This window comes from Mytilus californianus, unplaced genomic scaffold, assembly GCF_021869535.1.
Source record: "Mytilus californianus isolate M0D057914Y unplaced genomic scaffold, xbMytCali1.0.p SCAF_4, whole genome shotgun sequence".
NCBI classification, from domain to species: Eukaryota; Metazoa; Mollusca; class Bivalvia; order Mytilida; family Mytilidae; genus Mytilus; species Mytilus californianus.
In genome coordinates, this window is record NW_026262690.1 from 73,782,619 (window position 1) to 73,803,390 (window position 20,772).

At 31.5% G+C, this 20,772-nt stretch overlaps 1 protein-coding gene and 1 long non-coding RNA gene across 4 annotated transcripts in view; both read right to left on the reverse strand.

Moving 5' to 3' along the window:
* Positions 1 to 2,666: 2,666 nt before the first annotated feature.
* Positions 2,667 to 20,772, reverse strand: part of LOC127738486 (uncharacterized) — a 119,710-nt gene continuing 101,604 nt past the window's right edge. Inside the window, exons 8-10 of one of the 3 annotated variants that reach the window (XM_052249768.1) lie at positions 8,436 to 8,470; positions 6,659 to 7,001; positions 2,667 to 2,768 (exon numbers count right to left, since the gene is read on the reverse strand). In XM_052249768.1, the coding sequence (XP_052105728.1) occupies positions 2,689 to 2,768; positions 6,659 to 7,001; positions 8,436 to 8,470 (458 nt within the window). In that variant the 3' untranslated portion in view covers positions 2,667 to 2,688. Of the gene's footprint in view, positions 2,769 to 3,671; positions 5,573 to 6,658; positions 7,002 to 8,435; positions 8,471 to 20,772 lie in introns of those variants that run through there. The other 2 variants (XM_052249761.1, XM_052249762.1) reach the window with 2 other exon arrangements.
* LOC127738516 (uncharacterized) lies at positions 14,382 to 19,594 on the reverse strand. Its single transcript, XR_008000094.1, has 3 exons — positions 19,161 to 19,594; positions 16,031 to 16,205; positions 14,382 to 15,408 (listed from the first exon to the last, which is right to left on the reverse strand). It is a non-coding gene; the product is annotated as an uncharacterized LOC127738516 (long non-coding RNA).

The window sequence follows — 20,772 nt, forward strand, 5'->3', positions numbered from 1 at the left end:
TACGGTCTACCACAAAGAGAAACAGTCAAATTGCAAAGCAAGCCAAACATGGTCTACTTGAGCATGACAAGTTTGCAAACAATTCAAAATAGATAACCCAATGACATGATTTATTCTTACGTCAACACGTTATAATTAAATGGTAACGCTATTCAAAAATATGGTATGTTCCCGATCAAGTGTAATTGATATGCTGCAGTAGCTAGTATACTAAAGTGCTCTAACACGATGAAATATTTTACTCGCACTTTAACGTGCATTTTTGCTAAAGTATTTGTTTTTTTAAACGTTTTTTTTTCTTAAAAAATATCTCATTAGTGGAAAAGTACCAGTATTTACCGCTGAAAGAAATACACACAGCCTAAAAGCGGTGGATTTTTTGAGTAAACATTGCAAATAAGGTCTATCTCAGAGATTTAATCGATATCCGAACATTAAAATGATGGAAAAATTTACGTTTGTCGGAGTATATCTGGGTCGTAATTGGGAAACATCATGACGACTAACGTTAACAATGTTGGCGGAAAGCATTAAGGTTGATCATTGGTATATATTTCATCAGATAGAACTTTCTTAAACTTTGCCGAAATGTGTTTTGTTTATGCGTTTGTCAAGAATATAAAAACGTATGGATAACCGTGCTTTTTTATAAGCTACAAGTCGTGCAACATTGCCCATATTGTTCATGAAAAAACATTATATTTGCCAATGAAAAAAAATCTATGTTAGAATTTTAAAATAGAATATTTGAATTGGTTTTAAAATATGCTTTAAGAAAATAAAATAAAAAACATGGTGTCACCAATCTTCTTTTCTTTCTATTGAAAATGTCTCTGTCATTCTATAATAAAAAAATAATACTGTTTGAGTTATCTTCCCTTAAATGACTTAGTTGACAATTTGATTCGAATAAACACAAATAGTTGGTATTTGATAAATCAGTCTGAATAATGCAATGAATCAATCACTTATTTTTCTTTATTGAAATAAACAGACTGTTGTTAATGTCTGTGTCATTTGGTCTCTCGTGGAGAGTTTCTTATTGGCAATCATACTACATCTTCTGAATTTTATATAACCCATTTATTGCCAATTTGTCTCACAATTGCAGATTTATGCAGAGAACTAAACCTTTTATGAATTGTTTTTTTGGAATCAAGATAGCGGTATAAAGTTAATCAAACAAACTTATTAGTTAAGGCTACCTTATTAATGTTGTGATAAGATCTTTGTATATTTTGTTTACATTGGCACAAATACCGATTTTGTATTCAGCAAATTAAAACATAACTAAATATGTATTCTTTTCGAATAATTTTTTGGGATAAAAAAAAATACACATCCACGTTTATTTTCTATGTAGAGATTGCTCTCTCTAAATATAACATGATTCATATTTATTATAAGGTTAAATCCTAACTATCCTACTGCTATTTCAATAGTTTTTGGCTTTTAAATAGCTTTTAGTAACTACGAGCACTCGCAAATCGTACTTTTATGTTAATTCGACCTGTTGACAAAATTTGTAATGTATTTTTGTTATTCAATGTTTACTTATTTTGTGTTATATCTCGTCGCACTATTTTTAATTTGTACCACCTTTGATAAGAATTTGTTATAACGACAAATTTTCACTTCTGTTCTCGTACTATGAACAACAAATTTATTTATTTTGTAGAATATAAAAACATATATCCGTACTCCTACATGTAACAACAAAGTTATTATATTCAAATTTTCCTGTGTACGTTATTAGTTAAACGCCATTTTGTCCCAGGTTAGAGTTGTCTTTTTACTTTGTTTGAAATCTTTTTCATTAATATTGTATTTATTTTGTGTCATACATGAAGATCAAATTTATTCGTTCAGCGTATGTTAACTAGTTTTTGTCGATACGTCTTTTTGATCGAGTTCAGCCATTTGCATGGATATTTTAAAGTGTGTCCTTTAAATTTATGTTTTAATGTTACACTACTGTTTCAGGTAAGGGTGAGGGTTGGCGCCTGTTAAAACGTTTACATCCACTGCATTTGTATGCACCTGTCCTAAGTATTGAGCCTGTTCAGTGGTTGTCGGTTGTTGATGTGGTTCATAAGTGTTTCTCGTTTTTTTTATATAGATAAGTCCGTTGGTTTTCCTGTTTGAATTGTATTACACTTGTCATTTAGGGGCTCTTTATAGCTTGCTCTAGCCAAGGCTCCATGTTGAAGACCGCACTATGCCAAATATGACAAATTATTGTTTTCTTTTCACACATTGTGACTTGGGTGGAGAGTTGTCTCATTGGCACTCATACCACATCTTCTTATTTCTATGGGACACCTAGTCTAACAATAAACACATCACAAATACCAGATAATGTATTTATGCAAGATGTGCGTTTCGTCTACAAAAGACTAGAATAAAAAAGTTTAAAAGATAAAAAAAAGTACCAGGTTGAGGAACATTGAGAACACAACATGTCGAAAGGATTTGCCAAATAAAGGTAAGGTAATGTATTTCTAGGGAAGACTGTCTTAAGTTGTTGGGTTTGATTCAATGTACTTCCAACTCAAAAGGGTTTAAATCTTGTCTTTACCTGCTAATAAATCGTATGCTAAACAAACAGTTGGAAAATGTGAATGGTAATTTTTTTTTTTCTTTTAATTTAAATATAAGAATGTAAACTGTAATCATCATTAATCGTCTCTATGGTCTAGTGAGCTCGTTTTCAGTTAAGAAGGTAGTGAGTTTGATCCCTGGCAAGACTTGAAAATTGGTATTTGCAGCTGAAATGGTTGGTAAACATCTGAGTCAGTCAAAACAAGAAGATTCATCTGGAGCACAACCTTACACGCAGTAAAACATTATTGTTTGAACATAAATGAGGCAGTTTTGTCGCTTAAATTGGTTTACATTTATCTTGACAAGACTTTAATAATGTTTAATATCTTGATATGCTGTATGAATTTTGCTCATTGTTAAAGGCCGCATAGTAACCTATAGTTGTGAGCTTATATCTTATTAGTTTCTGGAAACAATATCTCGCTTACGTTTTTATATTCTATGATCGTATGGTAAAAGAAAATGTACGTCAAAATACTGATAACTTGTACTTAAACTCTTGACTTGTAGAAAATTATCACTTGTCCATAGCATCAATATGTATATTTTATTTTTGTGTCCTCAAGGTGAACGCATTTTTAGATGATTCTTCGTTCTTCTTTGTGTGTATACGTTTCGTTTAAATCTGTTGTTTTTATCTAAAGAAATTTACAATTCTCAGTAAATTCTATAATATTACAAAACATACAGATAGTGCTGATATCACAGTGTTCAAGGAAGGTTCCCGACTTCTTTTACACAATAAGTGTTTTGTCGAAGTATGTCCTACATGTAGCCCTTCTTCTAATGTTACAGATTAATTGCTGTAGGTGTTCTTTAATAACAGATTTTATTGATTTATTGATTTCTGATTTTTATTGCCATAGTACAGATAAAATATGATACAGCACAGATTACAAACATTTATCAAAAACCTGAAAATAATTGGCTATGTATGATATTGTTTACAACTCAAAACCGTCCTTTCCCTCAAATATCACCGCCCGAGTTACACTTACCAACGGAAAGTTATACGCGTAGGGTTTATAAATAAATAAAAAAACATAAATTAAAGGGGAAAACAGATATTCTCAAAATAAATGTAATTTTACAAGTTTATATAACTCCAACAAAAAAGACAACGCAATTTCGTCAGGTCAATCACCTAGTTCATTTGACGATTAACACACATGCATAAACCTACATAGAATAGTTGTACTATTTATGGCAGTTGTTAACAACTAGATGACGCAGTAAGGAATATGTTTATTGTTAAACGAAACTTAATATTTGCTGACATCATAGCTATTTCTCTAAGATATGCACTCAATAATTATCATCAGCAGTTGTCTATATGACAATAATGACAATAATATAATAAAGATCTTAACAGAAAGTAAGAACAGCCTAAAAACCCTTTTTAGCTCGTCAAACAATTTATACAGTACAGTAAACTCATATTTTATTAAGACGATAGGTCAAGTAATCGACAAATTTCAGGGATGGGCCAATCATCTATTTCTCTAATATATAATCGCCTTTTCATTTTTTAAGTTTCTATATCTTGCAGTCTGAAATTATACTTTGACAACACAAGCACTTGAGGAAGATGTTATCATAAGCAACTAATTTTTTCGTTGAGACAGTGTCATTTCATGTCCTCCGAAATATATGTATTTGTTTGTCATTGGTAACGTCACAATTAAAGCAAAGTTTACTAGCATGTGTAAACATTGGCTTATGTAGATTAGAAAAAAAACCCAAAACATCGCAACTTGTTAAGATACTGCATAAGTACAGACACAAGTGTGAGCATTATATTATAAAACAAATAAACAAAATGTATTTTGTAGCTAAGTATAGTGAAAACATATTTTTAATTAACTACATTTAATCTGCATTAATTAGCACTTTAATTGCAGACTATAGTTTGTATGTGTAAATTTTTGAATATAATAGTTACCTATGTTAAAGGGGCACTAGCTACGAGATATATAAAAAATCTAAAGTATGATATTTTTTGTTCAATCAATAATGAAAGTGAAATAGTGAAATAATAATTCGCTTTTAGCAGCCAGTATGGTTCAATTTTGTCAAAATAAGCTAAGAAACATTGATGGTGAATTATTCACTTGCAAGTAAATAATTCGACCTCATTGAATCCGTATTCATGTGAAATTCAATTTAACTCCTTAGCTAGAGAAGGCTAACGCATGCATTGTGCGTGTTAAGTTATTTTGAGGTAAAGAATGTCAAAATTGAAAGTGAAACAAAGGTAAATCGTTTGATTTACTGATTCGATCCACCAAAAATCATTTTTATACAGGTAAAAACGATGATTAACACATATTTTTAATCTATAATATGAAATTAAACAGACCTAGAAAAATCCAATTACACGAGTTCACTTTCTATTTATATCTATATTTATGTTTATATCGCTTATATGACCATTGGAGGTATTCGGAGGTCAACTCGATATTTAATTAGACGGCGTCAAGACTAAAATACACACGAAACGAAGCTACATATTATCGAGCCTATGCCCTGTTAATACTTTATTTTAGACATTTTATAATTTGGATAAATATTTAACATGGTTATAAATCAAATATGAGAATTTGAATCTAATCGGTGAACATGAATTTGACAGCTAGTGCCACTTTAATGTATTTATACTGGGGTTGATAGTTTTGTACTGCAATGGTTCGAAGTTGATCAACAATAATCAAGAGCATCAATTGAAACTTGTTTATATGAATACAACAGAGAAAAATCAAACAAGTTTCAAGGTATTGGTTTTGTTATAGACATGTTTTTACTTGAGCGCAAAAATCACAATAATCTTTTTCTAAACTAAAGCAAAGACTGCTTGGACATGCTTGCACGGAGGGTCCTTTATCTTCACATGTAACATATCTATGACAGGTTGTTGGATGATGATGTTTATTAGTTATGGTTCCTTCAAAATTCTGATTACAAAATTCACCTGCAATTATAGTTTTAAAATATCACAAGATCACCAGGAGACTAATATCAATTGAAAAGTAGATAGACACTCTGTGCGATTTATACAATTTGAAAGTATTACCAGTAAAAATTCGATATACATATACATGTAATAGCAGTGAAAGATCCAAAAAGTACAATAAAATACTATAATTTGGAAATGGACCAAATTAGGTCAAAAGGAAAGAGGAACAACAAATGTAACAGATCAAAAACCACTACACAGACAGACACATCTTACAAGGCCAGGACATTCATTTCCAAAGTCCTCCTACCACCCATTCCCGAAAATATCATCAATTTGAATATAAAAAGACATTGTCTACAACAAAATAGAAATGCTATTAACACACCGATAACTAGTTTGAAATAAAAGTGATCGTTTTATGTGTCTCATACTTTTAAAGCCATTTTGATAAAATTTTGTCTTTTATAAACAAATATAAGTTTAAAAATGACATGATTTTGTTAACTTCTTTTCTGGCAATATGAGGGAACATTAAAAACAAAAAGTATGATCCTTTGTTTATCCCAGTATAAGTTTCTGCATTGTTTTTAGTTGTCGTTTTAATAAATGGAAATATATAATGAAAGAAATGCAATGGCATGCATTTCCCTCTGAGCTGATACATGTGCAAACTAGGTCAATGTACTCACAAATAAATCAATATTTCTTATATTGTCGTTTTTATTCATAAAACCTATGACTGTTAATAATGCTTCCAAGTTGTATGTGTGTAACATAAAATCAAGTCTCCATCTTGCTTATATATGCGAGTAATCGAGTGAACATAAACTATACAAAAATGTAAAAACCAAACCTTAGCACCAATGACAATAAGGATTCCTAATTATGCAGATCGTATAAGAATTATGTTGTCTTAATTAATGAAACTAATTCCGTACACTCCCTTTACAAAAACAAGTAATGGAACAGCGTTATTATTGCTGGTATCCATCCAAAAGATTTTGTCAGGTCTTCATGGTTCACCAAAATTGTCTTCCTTGCTTGTTTTATTTTCATTTCATACGAAATACAACTTATTCTCTATTAATTTCTACTTACTTGAAACAAGGTAAAGAGTTTCACTGCTAGAATATTTTGGCGAAACATCTGGATAAAGGCCATTTGTTACTTTACATCTGATGTTTGCATTGTACATAGCCACAGTAAACCCAATCCAAAACTTGAAGACTCTTGTTATTCCACAGTTTTCTGTTGTATCTGTTTCGGTCGTATAACTTGGACTTATTGTTTGATAATTATCGTTTCCTTCCAATTGTATTTCAACACTTATTTCGCCCGTTAGATTGCCAATGAAACCAGTGCAAGTATGGAGGTGTGCAGCTCTTGGGGAAGTTAGACCAGCAATTTGGTCAGAGTGTAATGTCATATTAACTTTGCTCTGCTGTAAAAGTAATTAATAAATTGATGTGCAAGAACTTTGAAATTTTTTTTACAACATTCTTTCTTCATCGCTGTTAATATAGACCAACGTTTAAAAAGAATTAAATACTATTTTATCACAATCCACCACGATAAGTTATAAATTGCAGTACTATAAACACAAATGATAATGCAATCTCCGAAACAGCGGTGACATTACTTTTCTAAACTATCAACGTAGCGAAGCAATGATTGATAATGAAGATGAATGATACAATAAATGTCCATTGTAGAAGAGTAAAGGAGTATTTCGATTCGTTCCCTGAATGTATTTCACACCAAGGCCGTTTTCAAAATGTCTTTTAATATTTACTTGAACTCACAGCAAAATGATTGTACTTTAAGGTTCTAAAAATATATTGCATTATTTCCAAACAGGTCATCAAATTATAAACGCCTAAAAAAAGCAAAAAATCCCGCAAATTATCCCAAAATACATCTGCAATACATAAAAAAACACTTTTAACTAAAACCTTAATTATGTTGGAAGTAAAGCTATGTATTGTCTTTCAGATACCAATTAATTTATTTTTCTAACGATGTCCGTAGATGCAAAATTTGACAAATACATGTAAACTTGTCAAAATGAATTCAACAGCAACGTGACTTTGATTTAATTGATTTATGTAAAATTGTGAAACAATATTTCAAGTATATGATACAAAAATGTATTTATTTATATATATATAGATATATTATATAGATAGACCAGTAAGGTCTGATTTGTAATTTTACTGATTGTGACAATTTGATACAGCGTAAATTCGCATGGCGAGTGATGGATGCATAGCTGTAAACGCTGTCTTGTAGACGCACACCATCTCGCTCCTTATTCGAGGTATTAAGATTGTCTCAGTTTTTCCTTGTCTCTTCCTAATCACTAAACGAGATTTGAACATTGGCAAACTTAATAAACACTTTATAATATTCAATTTCTAGTAGGCTGGTTTTCACATCTTTAAGAATTTAATATTTTGAGGGTAACAAATGCAAGAGAAATTGGTAGTGTTCCTTTTGGAGAGCCTTTTTTACATGTGAACATCTATGGTATATATGAAAACTGCTTTCTGCTTTTGTTTAAACTCCAATGCTAATACACACGGTTTTTTTAAATTATCTTGAATAAAAGCAATTGGATTTTTTCTAAAGAAACTGAAGGATACTATCTCGGGAAACCATAACTAACAAACACTTTGCATATTCATTTTTCGTTTCTGAACGGGACTATATGATATAAATTATCAAAGTTATGTTCAATAAATATCTGCTGATATGCGTCAGTTTGAAGCGAGCTACAAACCATTTACTATTGATAACCAGTTTAAAAAGTGTGTACTTTGGACATATGGTAACTTTTCTAACAGTTAGGTTCTATCTTTTTTAATTTGCATATTACCTGCTGAACGATTGTCGTATTTGTACAGGAGATACCTTTAAAAGTAAAAGAAATTATCAAAAATTATGCATGAATAATGTTCTCTTGATTTTTTACATCGAAACATTAATAAAAATGGTTTTTTTTTCAATTATATTGTTATAATATATACCATATAATCAAATAACTAGATATTTATGGTCTAATTTGTATTTTAGGAAGTGAAATAAAATGAATTGCAATAGTTTCTTTCATTTTTACATTTCAATATATAAGCAGACATTCAAATTCTAATGCGATTTGGCATTTAAAGACAATTTTGATTGGATGACGTCTGCCATTAATTCCACAGTTGATGGTCTGAGTCATTGCCAACAACGTTAAATCTTGGACATGTTTAGAGTATTGCATTAGAATATGAATAACAGTTCTGTATTTGAAGAGTTGCCATCGCTCCGTGTCGCCAGTAAAAGTGCATTTGCGACCGTCAAATCCCAAATTGATGGTGGCAACTCTTCAAATACATAAATGTTATTCCTAAATGCAGGATACATTCGAGACTTTTCATTCATCTGCCAAAGATTTCAGATGCATTTTTTTTTGTAGGGTGGTTTTTACATTGAGAATTTAACAAGACCACTCATTGAATGACACAGATTTATAAATTAAGGAACATAACTAGCTTTCGGTTACTGTGATAATTCTTAGATTGGTACTGTGTGTCTTTAGTGTTTTGTTAGCTTTTTTGTCGATCTGATTATTCAAGCCCTTTCAAAATGATTTTAAGTATTTGTACTTATGTTGTGCTGTAACATTACTGACATAGATAAGGGCAGGGTTGAGCGCTTGCAAACATGTTTTACCCCGTAGCATTCTTGTTCCAATTCAGAAGCCTGTAACTCAATGGTTGGTTGACATTGGTTGATGTATGCCATATTAAGTTAATGTTATGTGTGCTTGCATAAATGAGGCCGTTCTGATTGTTTTACATTTTATCATGTGGGTGCTTTTAATCGGTGTATAAGGCGATATTAATATTTGCTCATTGTTGAAGGCCAAACGATGAACTATAGTCGCTAACAACTACGTCATTTAGTCTCTGCAATGTGGAAAGTTATCTCATTATCAATCATAATACATCCCCTTATCTTTATGTAGGCTAATGACATTACAAGTATGAATTTTACTGCACCAGATGCGCCTTTTGACAAATGCTCAAAGCGAAACAATTTTAAAGTAATTTAAAAAGAAAGTGGCATGCATCACAGACATACTTCAAATTTGATTTTGTTTAGTTGGATTTTCTTACTTGTTGCTCGACATGTAACGTCACTGCAAGGACTGCATGTTTCTAGTGTATATATTCCAAAACAATAGTTGTACTGACATGCCTGATCATAAGGAATTTTATTCTGGCATCTAATATAATGATGACAGTTTGTCGGATGTGCACGATTGCTTTCGGAGACAGTGTTATCCCTACATATATCACCTGAAAGAAATTTACTGTCTTAAAAATGAATAAACAACATTATTATTATATCAAATGGTGAAATTAAATAGCAAATTCTTAACTACCTACTTAATAAACATTACGTGATGGATTATTTTTTCGTAATCAAAGAAAGACAACTCGAATTGTTAAAGAGTCGGGTTTTCCATTACAAATGCACAATAAATTATCAAATACGTATGTAATACGCATATAAAGTAATTTTGCATCGCTTCTAAAGAATTGTGAAAAAAGATTATATAGCTAGCATGCGCAATACTGATGACGTTGCCATACTGACATTTACTACCTTCCACACATTAATCAAAAAGCAAAATTTGGATCGGTCCTATACAGGAAATTTCACTTCAGGTTGTGTCTGTTTTACGCCTCACATATATATTTGGACATGTGATGCATTAGCTATAATTTCTATTAATATTTTCGTTCTTAAAAGACCTAATAAGTTGAAATTTAGTTGGTTGGTATTTCATAATGAGTTGAAATGCAAAATAAATCCATAGCATTCCAGTTTGAAATTTTCGATTGACTTCGCTTTCCGTTCACTCTGAAATAAGGAAGGTTCACTCTTTAAATAAGAATGGTTATATGTCTGAATGTGTGAATTAGAATCGGAATAAAGTACTGTTGTTGAAGAGTTGCCGCCGTCAATTTGGATTTGATGATCGCATTACTGCATCTGTGACCATCAAATCGCCAATTGACAGCGGCAACTCTTTAACTACAGTACTGTTATTCCTTTAATACTTTAGAGTACAGCCCGAAAAATGCCCTTCGATTTGACGGGATCATAAATTACACAACTGACTAGCTTCACAGTGTGAAGTCGTTGCAGTTTGTATATCACAATTCCTAATGACTGACCACACATATTTTATGCTTCGCTCGACAAATTACAAAGGAAACTGTGGCAGCTATGCGTATGTAGATCTCTGAGTCATTGCTAAGTATAGATATATGGAAAATTTATCACGCTGTTGTTAACTAAGTAAACGCAGCACGTCATATGGAAATACTTATTATAATTGAGTTTCTTACTTTGAATATTGACCCAATTAACGGTCATCGTACGCCCTTCAAAAAAGAGAAAAACACCCTTCCCATATAGTAAGCTATGAATTGATCTAATACAGTCCTTGGATGGTGTAAACTTCCCACTAACACAATACACCATTACACCATTCACCAGACACCATTACACCATACACCCTGTGCCATTACACCATACACGTTACACCTTTGCACCATACACCTTACACATTACATCATAATGCAATTTAATTTCAAAGAAAGCGTGCGATTGCAAAATTATTTATTTATTTTAAAAAACGAATTTTGATCACAATATTGTAAATTAATGTATAAATTAAAAATAAGTTCTTATTTTGCTTAGTTTTAAATGTCGTACACCATTCATTCACACCATTCCCGATCGCACGTTACACCATTACACCATTCCCCTTACACCATACACCTTAGCACCATACATCTTCTACCATTGCACCATATGCCATACACCATTACACCATACACGTTTTTTTTTGGGACGTTTACACCTTCCAAGGGCTGTAGGACAAAAAGTTAAACAATTCAAGAACAAACTCAATGGCCTGATTAATACGCACTGTGTTTATACTACAACCATGAACAAAAAACAAATACGACAGATCGAAAAAAAAACCACATCCAGATTACTGGCTCGCGCATAACAAATGTGGCGAGATTTCATATATTATGAGAGCTGAATCTTTCCTCCATCTTGGGACAGCGTAGTAAGAACAGAATATAGGATCTAACTGTTAAAAAGAAGTTGAAAAGGACAAATCGTACCACAAACAAATACCAAAAAGACGAAAGACACTCAGAACTAATCTAAATTGACTCGCAGATACTAAAAAGTAATTCCAAGCCGAATTTAATTACTAAATAACCTATGTTCTCCAAGAGAAGAAATATCAACCAAAAACATTTCCAACGGATATAGTACTGTAGTGAAGTTATACGTAGTCTGCGAACAGCATGACATTATTCAAATAAAAAACCGTATAATGTAAACAAATTGGTAAGATTGTGGATAATAAGTTTAACTTCAATAGAAATAAAAGTGCAAGCTCGCCTGAACATCAAAACAGAGAAAAGAGAAATAAATCAGCATAAAAAAAACTGTAAAATCTTGCAAAATAACCTCATTTTCATTTTGTTTTAGATTAATACCAAATTATTTCCCCACTGAAAATCATTTAGTTTAAAGTGTTCTCAATTATATTTATTAAATTTGCATACAATAGAGATACTTACCTGGAATAAGTGAAACTGTTTCATTATTAGAATAAAAGGCCGGAGAGTCTTGGAAGTAGTTATGAATTACTTTGCATCTGATGATAGCCTTATCCATATCAGCTGAAAATACTATTCCAAAATTTATTTTTCTATGAATTTCGCATGATGACTTGCTGTCCTCTTTGCTAATAGTTGCTACGTTTAATTTTCTGAACTCCAACTCTCCTGACTTCATAATTTCAATGCTTAGATTGCCTGCTGGAAAACCAACATCGACTTCGCAACTATGCAACAACGAATTTCTGTTATCTTCAAGATCAGCTCTTTGGTGAGGATTGAGTTGTAAAATTGTTTTACCAGTCGGCAAACCTTAATGCAAAAGAAGGGAAAATTGTGTTTGTTATTGTCAAAAAATTTAAAAAAATTTAAAATAACATACTATAAAAAAATAATTTTACTTCGCCTTCATCGGCATCAATTCATAATTCTTCCATAATTTTAACAGTACTTAAACAAAAGAAATGAAAGCGGTGGGTTTATATTTCATCTTTTCTGACATTATCATAACAGAATCATAAAAAGTCTTGAGATACAGAAGATGTATTCACATTGATGATTATAAAAGAGGATCATAAATTTAAAGTTTTTGGTGGGGTTCTTGTTGCCCAGTCTTTAGTTTTCCATGTAGCTTTTTGTGGATTTGTTTGTCTTTTCGTCGTCTTTCGTATTTTCCTGCCTTTTCGTTGTCAGTTTCTCGTCGACTTATGAGAATTAAATGACCCCTAGGTTTCTCTCCACTATTTGTTCTGACATAGAAAAAATGCAAATAAAAAAAAACTATTTCCCACGATCTTCTTATGTTCTGTACACTATTTTGTATACTATTCTTGTTATGCAATCAGCTACTTACAGTAGAATTGCGTTGTTGAACTTGGTGCTACAGATGGGTAACTCTCTGAAAGGATAGTACACAGATATTTGTCTGACAAACGATAATATTTCTTAGTATATCAGCAACGTCGGTAACATTCTATGGAAAATTTAAACACTCTAGGAAAAATTGTCCCGATTGTGATTTATTACTTATATTCAATTTATTAGTTTGAATAACCGAGTGAAGGATTTGTACAAGTACTGTAAAAATTAAAGCCTTATGGAACTTTGTGTATGGTCTATCAACGGCAGCTATATAAATACTTAAGTTTATATCAAATAGTATTAATATAAAAATAGTAAGGCAATATTCAGTTTATCACATAATATATAGCGTCAAGTATTGTCTGTTTTTGTATTGACCGTGGTACAGATTCATGGTTAGCTGTATTGGATTTATTGCAACTTTTCATTTTTTTATGTAGAGAATCACCCAAAAAGGTAGGTCTAAACTCCCATGCTAAGCTTTTATCAGGAAGATTAAATGTTTTCTGCAGTTTGAATAATCATTTGACACATAACAATGCTTTAAAAAAATGACAAAACCAGTAGAAAAAACTGCACCTAGGTCCTGATCAGCTGTTGCATGTTATTATAATGTCTGTATTAATGGTTTGTCCTTTTTTATCAGCAATGAAAAATATACTTATAGGTTTCCTAACGTTGTAAAACCTATTTCTCTTATTGAAAAATTCGCTTTGTTTAAAAAATGAAATTCCCCAAATATTTGTTCATATCTTTAGTACTTAAACAGTTAAACGTCATCACATGGTTATAGGTCGAAATCCAGCGTCAAACCTCAATTCGTTAAACGTACGCTTCAGAATGGAATCGAATTTGACAAAAAGAAGATTGCTAGGATAAAATTGCAGGAGTTTTATACATATTTTTGAAGAAATCACATGTCTCCGTTGTCACGGAGGAAAACATAATGATATTTGAAAGTCATCATTGACTAATAAATATCCAAAGGAAATGTAATAATTCAGTATTAAATTGCAAGACAAGCCAACCAAATTTTTTTTCTTGTGTATCTCACCATGTTTGGCTGTACAATTACAACGTACCCTTTGCAGATGATATATCCTGATCAGTTGATGTTATGAGCTTAGATGCCGGATTGGTAAAGGTATCTGTTGAAGCTTTCGTACTGCCAATTGTTGTAAAAAACGTACTTGATAGAGTCGTTGGCATTTGCATGGTTTTGATTGATGTCGATATCACCGCCCCCAAAGCTTCAAATATGCTGCCGATACTCTAGTAAAACTATCTAGAAAAGGTTTCCGTACTAGCGACCTTTTTTAAAGTTTCTTCGTGTCGAATTGTAAATAAAATGAAAACAGTAATATAATAAAATAGAATGGACAAAAACGATACATATCTTTAAAATAGCGAAAATACCATGCCCCAAAATTTGAGAAAAAAAAAATATAGTAACCATTACGACTTCGAAACATGGTGCCCATTCGATTGACTTTACATGTTGTTTAAATGGCATTCACGGATTACAACAAATTTGATTTACTCCGTCAGTGGTTGTCTTTTTTTTTATATCTTAGAAAATGAAATCAACACTTTAGAAATTTCATGCGTCGAAAGCGCTTTTCTTAATTTGTTTTATGGCATTTTACAAAAGTTTGTATTAATGGCATGTAGGTGTTCTTTTTTCTGCTCCCTGATATAGTGAATTGACACTTTGTATATTGTTGAACGTCGTGAATTGCTAAACTTTGTAGTAAAGGCTTTTTTGTTGGAAGGTTGCTGTTTCGTTGCAGTGTGATTCAAATCTTCTTTTATTCGTATATCTTTTCAAAATATTTTTGAAGACAGAATATATCCAAAATGTTTTTTATTCGCCTCTATGTCTTAAGAAGATCACCTTTTTTTTTTAGTAAAGTGGCTACTTGAAGAGTCACTTTTAAATGTTACAGAAGCATGATGTAAGAGAAAACAAATGAAAGTTAATCTTGAATACAGAATGAATGAATTAAAGCGTAAAATGTGTTTATTATCAACTTAATGTTATAGTAAATGTTCGAATATTTCATTTCAACCGACTTTTCATTCAGTAATTTGTAATCGAAAAGAAAGGTAAAATACTCAAAAGTATTTCAAATTTTCAATGTTCAACGTTTAAGAGTTTGTTACGATACTAGTATTTTTATACATGTCCTTTTTGGTCATATAGCTCTTCAACAGTTTCGATTCGTATACATCCTTGGCTGAGCTTTCCTGATGAAGGTAAATCCGAAAAAGCGCTTCGGAAGCCTGGAAATTATAAAGAGTTATTTCATTTTATAGTATAACTTTCAGATTTATATTATTCTAACAAAGAGTATCAGAACTACCTATTTACAATAGAATCAAGAACTTGCTTCATACTATGGGATACGCAGACATATGTATACTTATTTGAATTTAAATTTTTATTAGAAATTTTTAGGTAAGAACGTTCATGATGAAGAATGACCCAGAAGGATGCATCGGACGCACAAAATTAATAAAGGTTATTTTCAATCATTTAACAAGTTATGCAAAAACTCTTCACTCAGTCTGGCAAACAATCACTTGTCCTTTTATTTAGGTACGTAGTACTAATTTTGGAAATGTTAATGACGCATTCCAAAGTCACTGGTAACCTTTGAAATCTCTAGTAAACTATTACTGAATTATATAAGTAGAACAAAACAAAATAAATGGAATAGTTTCTTTTCATGAAAGATTGTACCGAGTTTGAAATAAGTTTATCGAATCAGTATGTTAAAAACGATTAATTGTTAGCTACTCGTTACTAACCAATTATAAAACAAAAAATGTTTTAGTAATTAAAAATCTTTAAGCTGCAAGATTGAGTTCCGAATAAGAACGTACAATTAAAAAATAAACAAACCTTCACTGATATTTCTGAGGATTAAGAAATTAAGTCCAAAGCCAAGCAAAGTTAAGAGTATAGTTATTATCGTTATAAGGATAACAATTTTGCAAGGTGAACACGACGAATGTTTCAATGCCTGATTTGTTTCTTTGTCTTTCTTTTCGCAGTAGTTATTTGATAGTCGTTGTACCTACAATGTAAACAAGCCTGTTTTATTCCAAATACGTTGAACAATGAATAACAGTAAGGCTCGATCGACTTAACTAGCACAAAGCATTCAAAGAGGGCGAAATATACAGACTTAAAGGTAGATAAAGACCCTGAGTTCAAAATTTGAAAAAAAAGACAAAAAGTGTTATATTTTCAGCATCATATTTGACATGGACAACTGACAAAGAAAGGTTGCAATAGAAAGCCCTGGAAGCGGTCTAAAATGAGAATTTGACAATAAAGAGCCCGACTATTGGATTCAAAAACGTAAAAGAGCAAAAAAGAAAAAAAGTTACACGTAAAAATACTTTATCATTATACAATACAGATATCAGGCGGCAGAAAAGCATGTCATTTTAAAAAAAGATAGTTACATGGCTTATGGTGGTATTTTTTTCGCGGCAAGGTAAATCAATATGGCAAATATAAGAAGAACATTCCTAAAGTAAAACACACAATATAATTAATTTAGTAACCACGCCGAAAATATTCAGACAAAGAAATGGGAACACCAATTAACGACTTAAACACATTTAGATCTTAAGAATATCAGGCTTTAAGCAACACAATCCGACCTTTGGAATATCAAACATTAAGTAAGACAGTTGGACCTTAAGAATATCAGACGTTAAGCAACACAATTAGACCTTAAAAATGGCAGACATGACATGAAGCAACAATCGCACATGTACAACTATAAATGTTTACTTTGAAAAATGCACAAGTTGCATGCTTTGTAGCAAGTTGTTAAACGTCTTTGGTGCTACAAATGTAATCTTCTTGTGCCTTACCATCTACACATTTGTCTACGTGTCAGTACATGTACAGACATGGATTAAATGATGTACATTTGTAATTTTTAACATGTAGATTATTTATTTGAACTAAGACTAATGTTGCATTCTCAAGTGAAAAAAATCCTTAAACGATATTGCATGTTCAGTTTGACCCGTTTGCTATAGGTGCTTGTCAATGTTTTATATATTATTTGCAGAATTCTAAATATTTGGTCTTCAGCTTACCTGATCTGTATAAAAATATAGAGATGTGGTAAGGTTGTCATTGACACAACTATCCACCAAAGGCCAAAGTTAACAGATGAATCATTCATAGGTTACCATAAGGCCTTCAATAATAAGTAAAACATACCGTATAGTAGGCTATAAAAGCCACTGACATTACGTATACATAATTTATTTTTAAAACCAGGATTTAAAGTTTGTATTTAATGTTAAAGAAAATTGTGTGTATTCAATGGCATCAAGAATATTTGAGTTGCACGGAAAATGTGCGACACAAAATCTTGTCTTGCTTGTTTACCATAATTAGAAATTCCAACAACAGTCAAACATAGTTGTGATTGACTTGAACAAGCTATCATTAACTGCGAGTACTCGTATATCGGTGCTTTGTTTCTATTGTGTCTATGTTAGTTAGATTATTTGTGCTTCGTTCCGATTTATTGAGTAAAGCCATTTGAAACTGAGTTTTACATTTACAGTTTGTTCTTATGTTGTGCTGTAGCACCACTATTTCAGGTTAGAGAGAAGGTTTAGCGCTCACAGGTGTGTTTAACCCCGCCACATTATTTATATGGCTGTCCCAAATCAGGAGCTAGTAATTCAGTGGTTGTCGTTGGTTCGTGTCTGTCAAATTTGTTTTTTTAAATTTGTATTATAAAATTAAGGTCTTTACTTTTCTTCATTAGATTGTTTTTCATGTCAGTTCCATGTATAAATGACTAAACGGTATGGGTTTTTCCCATTTTTGAAGGTCGTACGGTGACCTATAATTGCCTTTATCTTCGTTTATGAACTCTAGGGCATAGTTGCACCATTGGAATTCCTAAAACGTCTCCTTATTCATGTTATTCTTATATAGATAACATAGTCACAATTGTAATTTTGAGACATCAATATCTGTGAGGAGTCCATTGTGGTTTTCAAACAATCGTCTTTGAATATCTTCGGTTGCTTATCAGTTATACTATTTAAAATTTCAAAAATTCAATGAATCTTTTAAAGATAAGATATTAGGTAAAAGCACTAAAAGTAGTAATTCAGCAAGGATCATATTTGTCCAAAAACAATTAGTTCATTGTTTGAAGATAAAATATGTTTTAAATTGACGAAAAGAAACAAAAAAGCAAAATAGAACAAGTTGTGTAAATTGTTTTTTATAAAGCGTTAACATTTACAACCCAAATAGACGGTTTCGGTGAAATTTTACAAAATCGTCTTGATTTCAACCAAATCAAAGCCAGGGGAACATTGAGCGCAGGCTTCCACTAACTAAATATGAGTCAGATATTTAAAATATTATAAAAAAAAAAAAAAAACATTATGGAAAAGATTTTTGTTGTCGACGCATGGGCTCAATGTTTCCAGACAAAAACATCAATGGAAATCTATCTGTTTTCATCAAATTTTCGTGACGAATAGAAACGTGTGCTTTTTCTGACGTCATGAAAGGAACGCTTATACAGAAATTTTAAACAAAAATACATATTTATTATCTATTTTTTGTCTTCGGTATGATTCATTGCGATACTGATCAATAAATCCTAACTTGAAATTTAAGCGTGGAAATACAGGCAGTTGTAGTCCAAATAGACATTAGGTAGATCTTTGCATTTGTAACATTTTCGATGGGATATAATGTTTTCTATCTATAAAGGTTTTTATGTTATGATACAATACTTGTATTTTGCCTTATGTTGTATTTACCCATGACGCCCATGTAGTTTGGCCATCAGGTACGTCGCACATTATTTTTAAACTAGACGCTACTGTAACTAAAAGGATAATTGGGATTTTTTTTTTTAAATTAACAGACAACAGGCTATTGTCGTATAGCGATGAGAATGGCCACCACTGGCGCTTCAGAGTTGTTTAGCTAAACGGATGCACATATTAATGTTTTGGTAATCACTTACATATTCTCTTTGATCAAAACCTTTGACGTCTGACTGCTCAGTCGTATTAAGCTTTGTGAAATCTCCTATTTCTGAATATATGCGAATATCATCAAAATCATTATTAAACTCCCTTTTGTTTTTATAGTGATGCCTCGTTTCGCCATCGTACATGATGTGTTCGGGAAATTCATCTGCTATTTCAACCTGCGAATTACTTCTAATTGACCCATGCACTATCAAGTAATCATGGTTAGAAGATATGCTCTCTCCAATCCAATTATAAGGCTGGATATATCCATGGGAATGATATCGTCTTCCACAAATACCAGGGGGCAGAGGAAACTCTTCATTGTATGCTCTGTTATCAAATGCAGCCGAGTTTCGTATCTCGAAACTTATCTTCTCATTTGGGAACTCCATTTGGAGTATATAACTAATAAACAGTTATGGTAGTAAAGCAGTATGTTTAAATACATTTATAGGAAATTATAAGTCTTTTATATGATAACAGAAACAAGAATCAACAGGTTTGAAATAGAGATGATTAGTATTGTGACAATGTTAAGAGGTCTAAATAAGGATTTTCCATGGTAAACTATTTCTTTTAATGCATATAGATATCATCATCGAGCAAATCTTTTTATCTCATGTGTCATTTTATTGCATCAATTAAAATTCGAATGACAATTTAATTTTAAACCTATAACGTGTTTAATTTGTTGTATCGGAAAATATTCATCTTAATTGTTTAGACAATATTTAAATGACAAATGTCAAACTATTAAAATTAAATGACTTTTTGATTCCCGACTTGAGGAAACATTATATGGGGGAATTTGGGGGTTACATTATGTTTTGGGGACAAAGCCGTCCATCATAATTATTCGGTTTTATAATTATAAGTAACCTCGTCGCTGTCGTTGAGTTGTATACTGGTATACTATTTTTAACAGAGGTCAGTGCTTCGACATTGCGATGATTTATTGTAAGTTCAGAAATTGTTGAATTGTTTTCATTATTGCGAAAATTGCAAGCTGATAGGTTTCGCAATTATTAAAAAATCGCATTTAAATGTTGATATTATTTTTATTTATTTGTATGCAAATTCTCCTAATATCGTATCGCTAATCCTGCATCTGTGTCCGTTGTTCAACAATTTAAACGCAGACACTTGTGGTTCAAGTGTTAGTTTTATATCACATATTTTAAATTTAAATAAATTGTGTAATGCAATAAAAACTTAAGTTGCATACAAAGTTGAACTTCAATGATTTTGACTATACAATATATGTGAATTTGCTTTTGATGCTCAGTGAAATCGTATGTGATTCTAGCAGTTTATACAAATACTTTGGTTACAATAAATCTGTTTTCTCGTGCCCAGTTTCATTATTCACACATATTATAACGTCAAAAATATATGCGGTTGATGGATCAATACAAAGTTGTCTTCATGAAAATATCAACTTACGGGTTTTTATCAAGGTTATGGGATCAGATTGAAATGTGTAGTATACTTTTTCGAAAATTTATTTAAATCATTCCATTTGCTTATATTATTCGACTGTGTGGAATACTTTGCGGGTGCATACAAAAATGTCAAAAGCGAAGTAAACTGATGCACTATGAA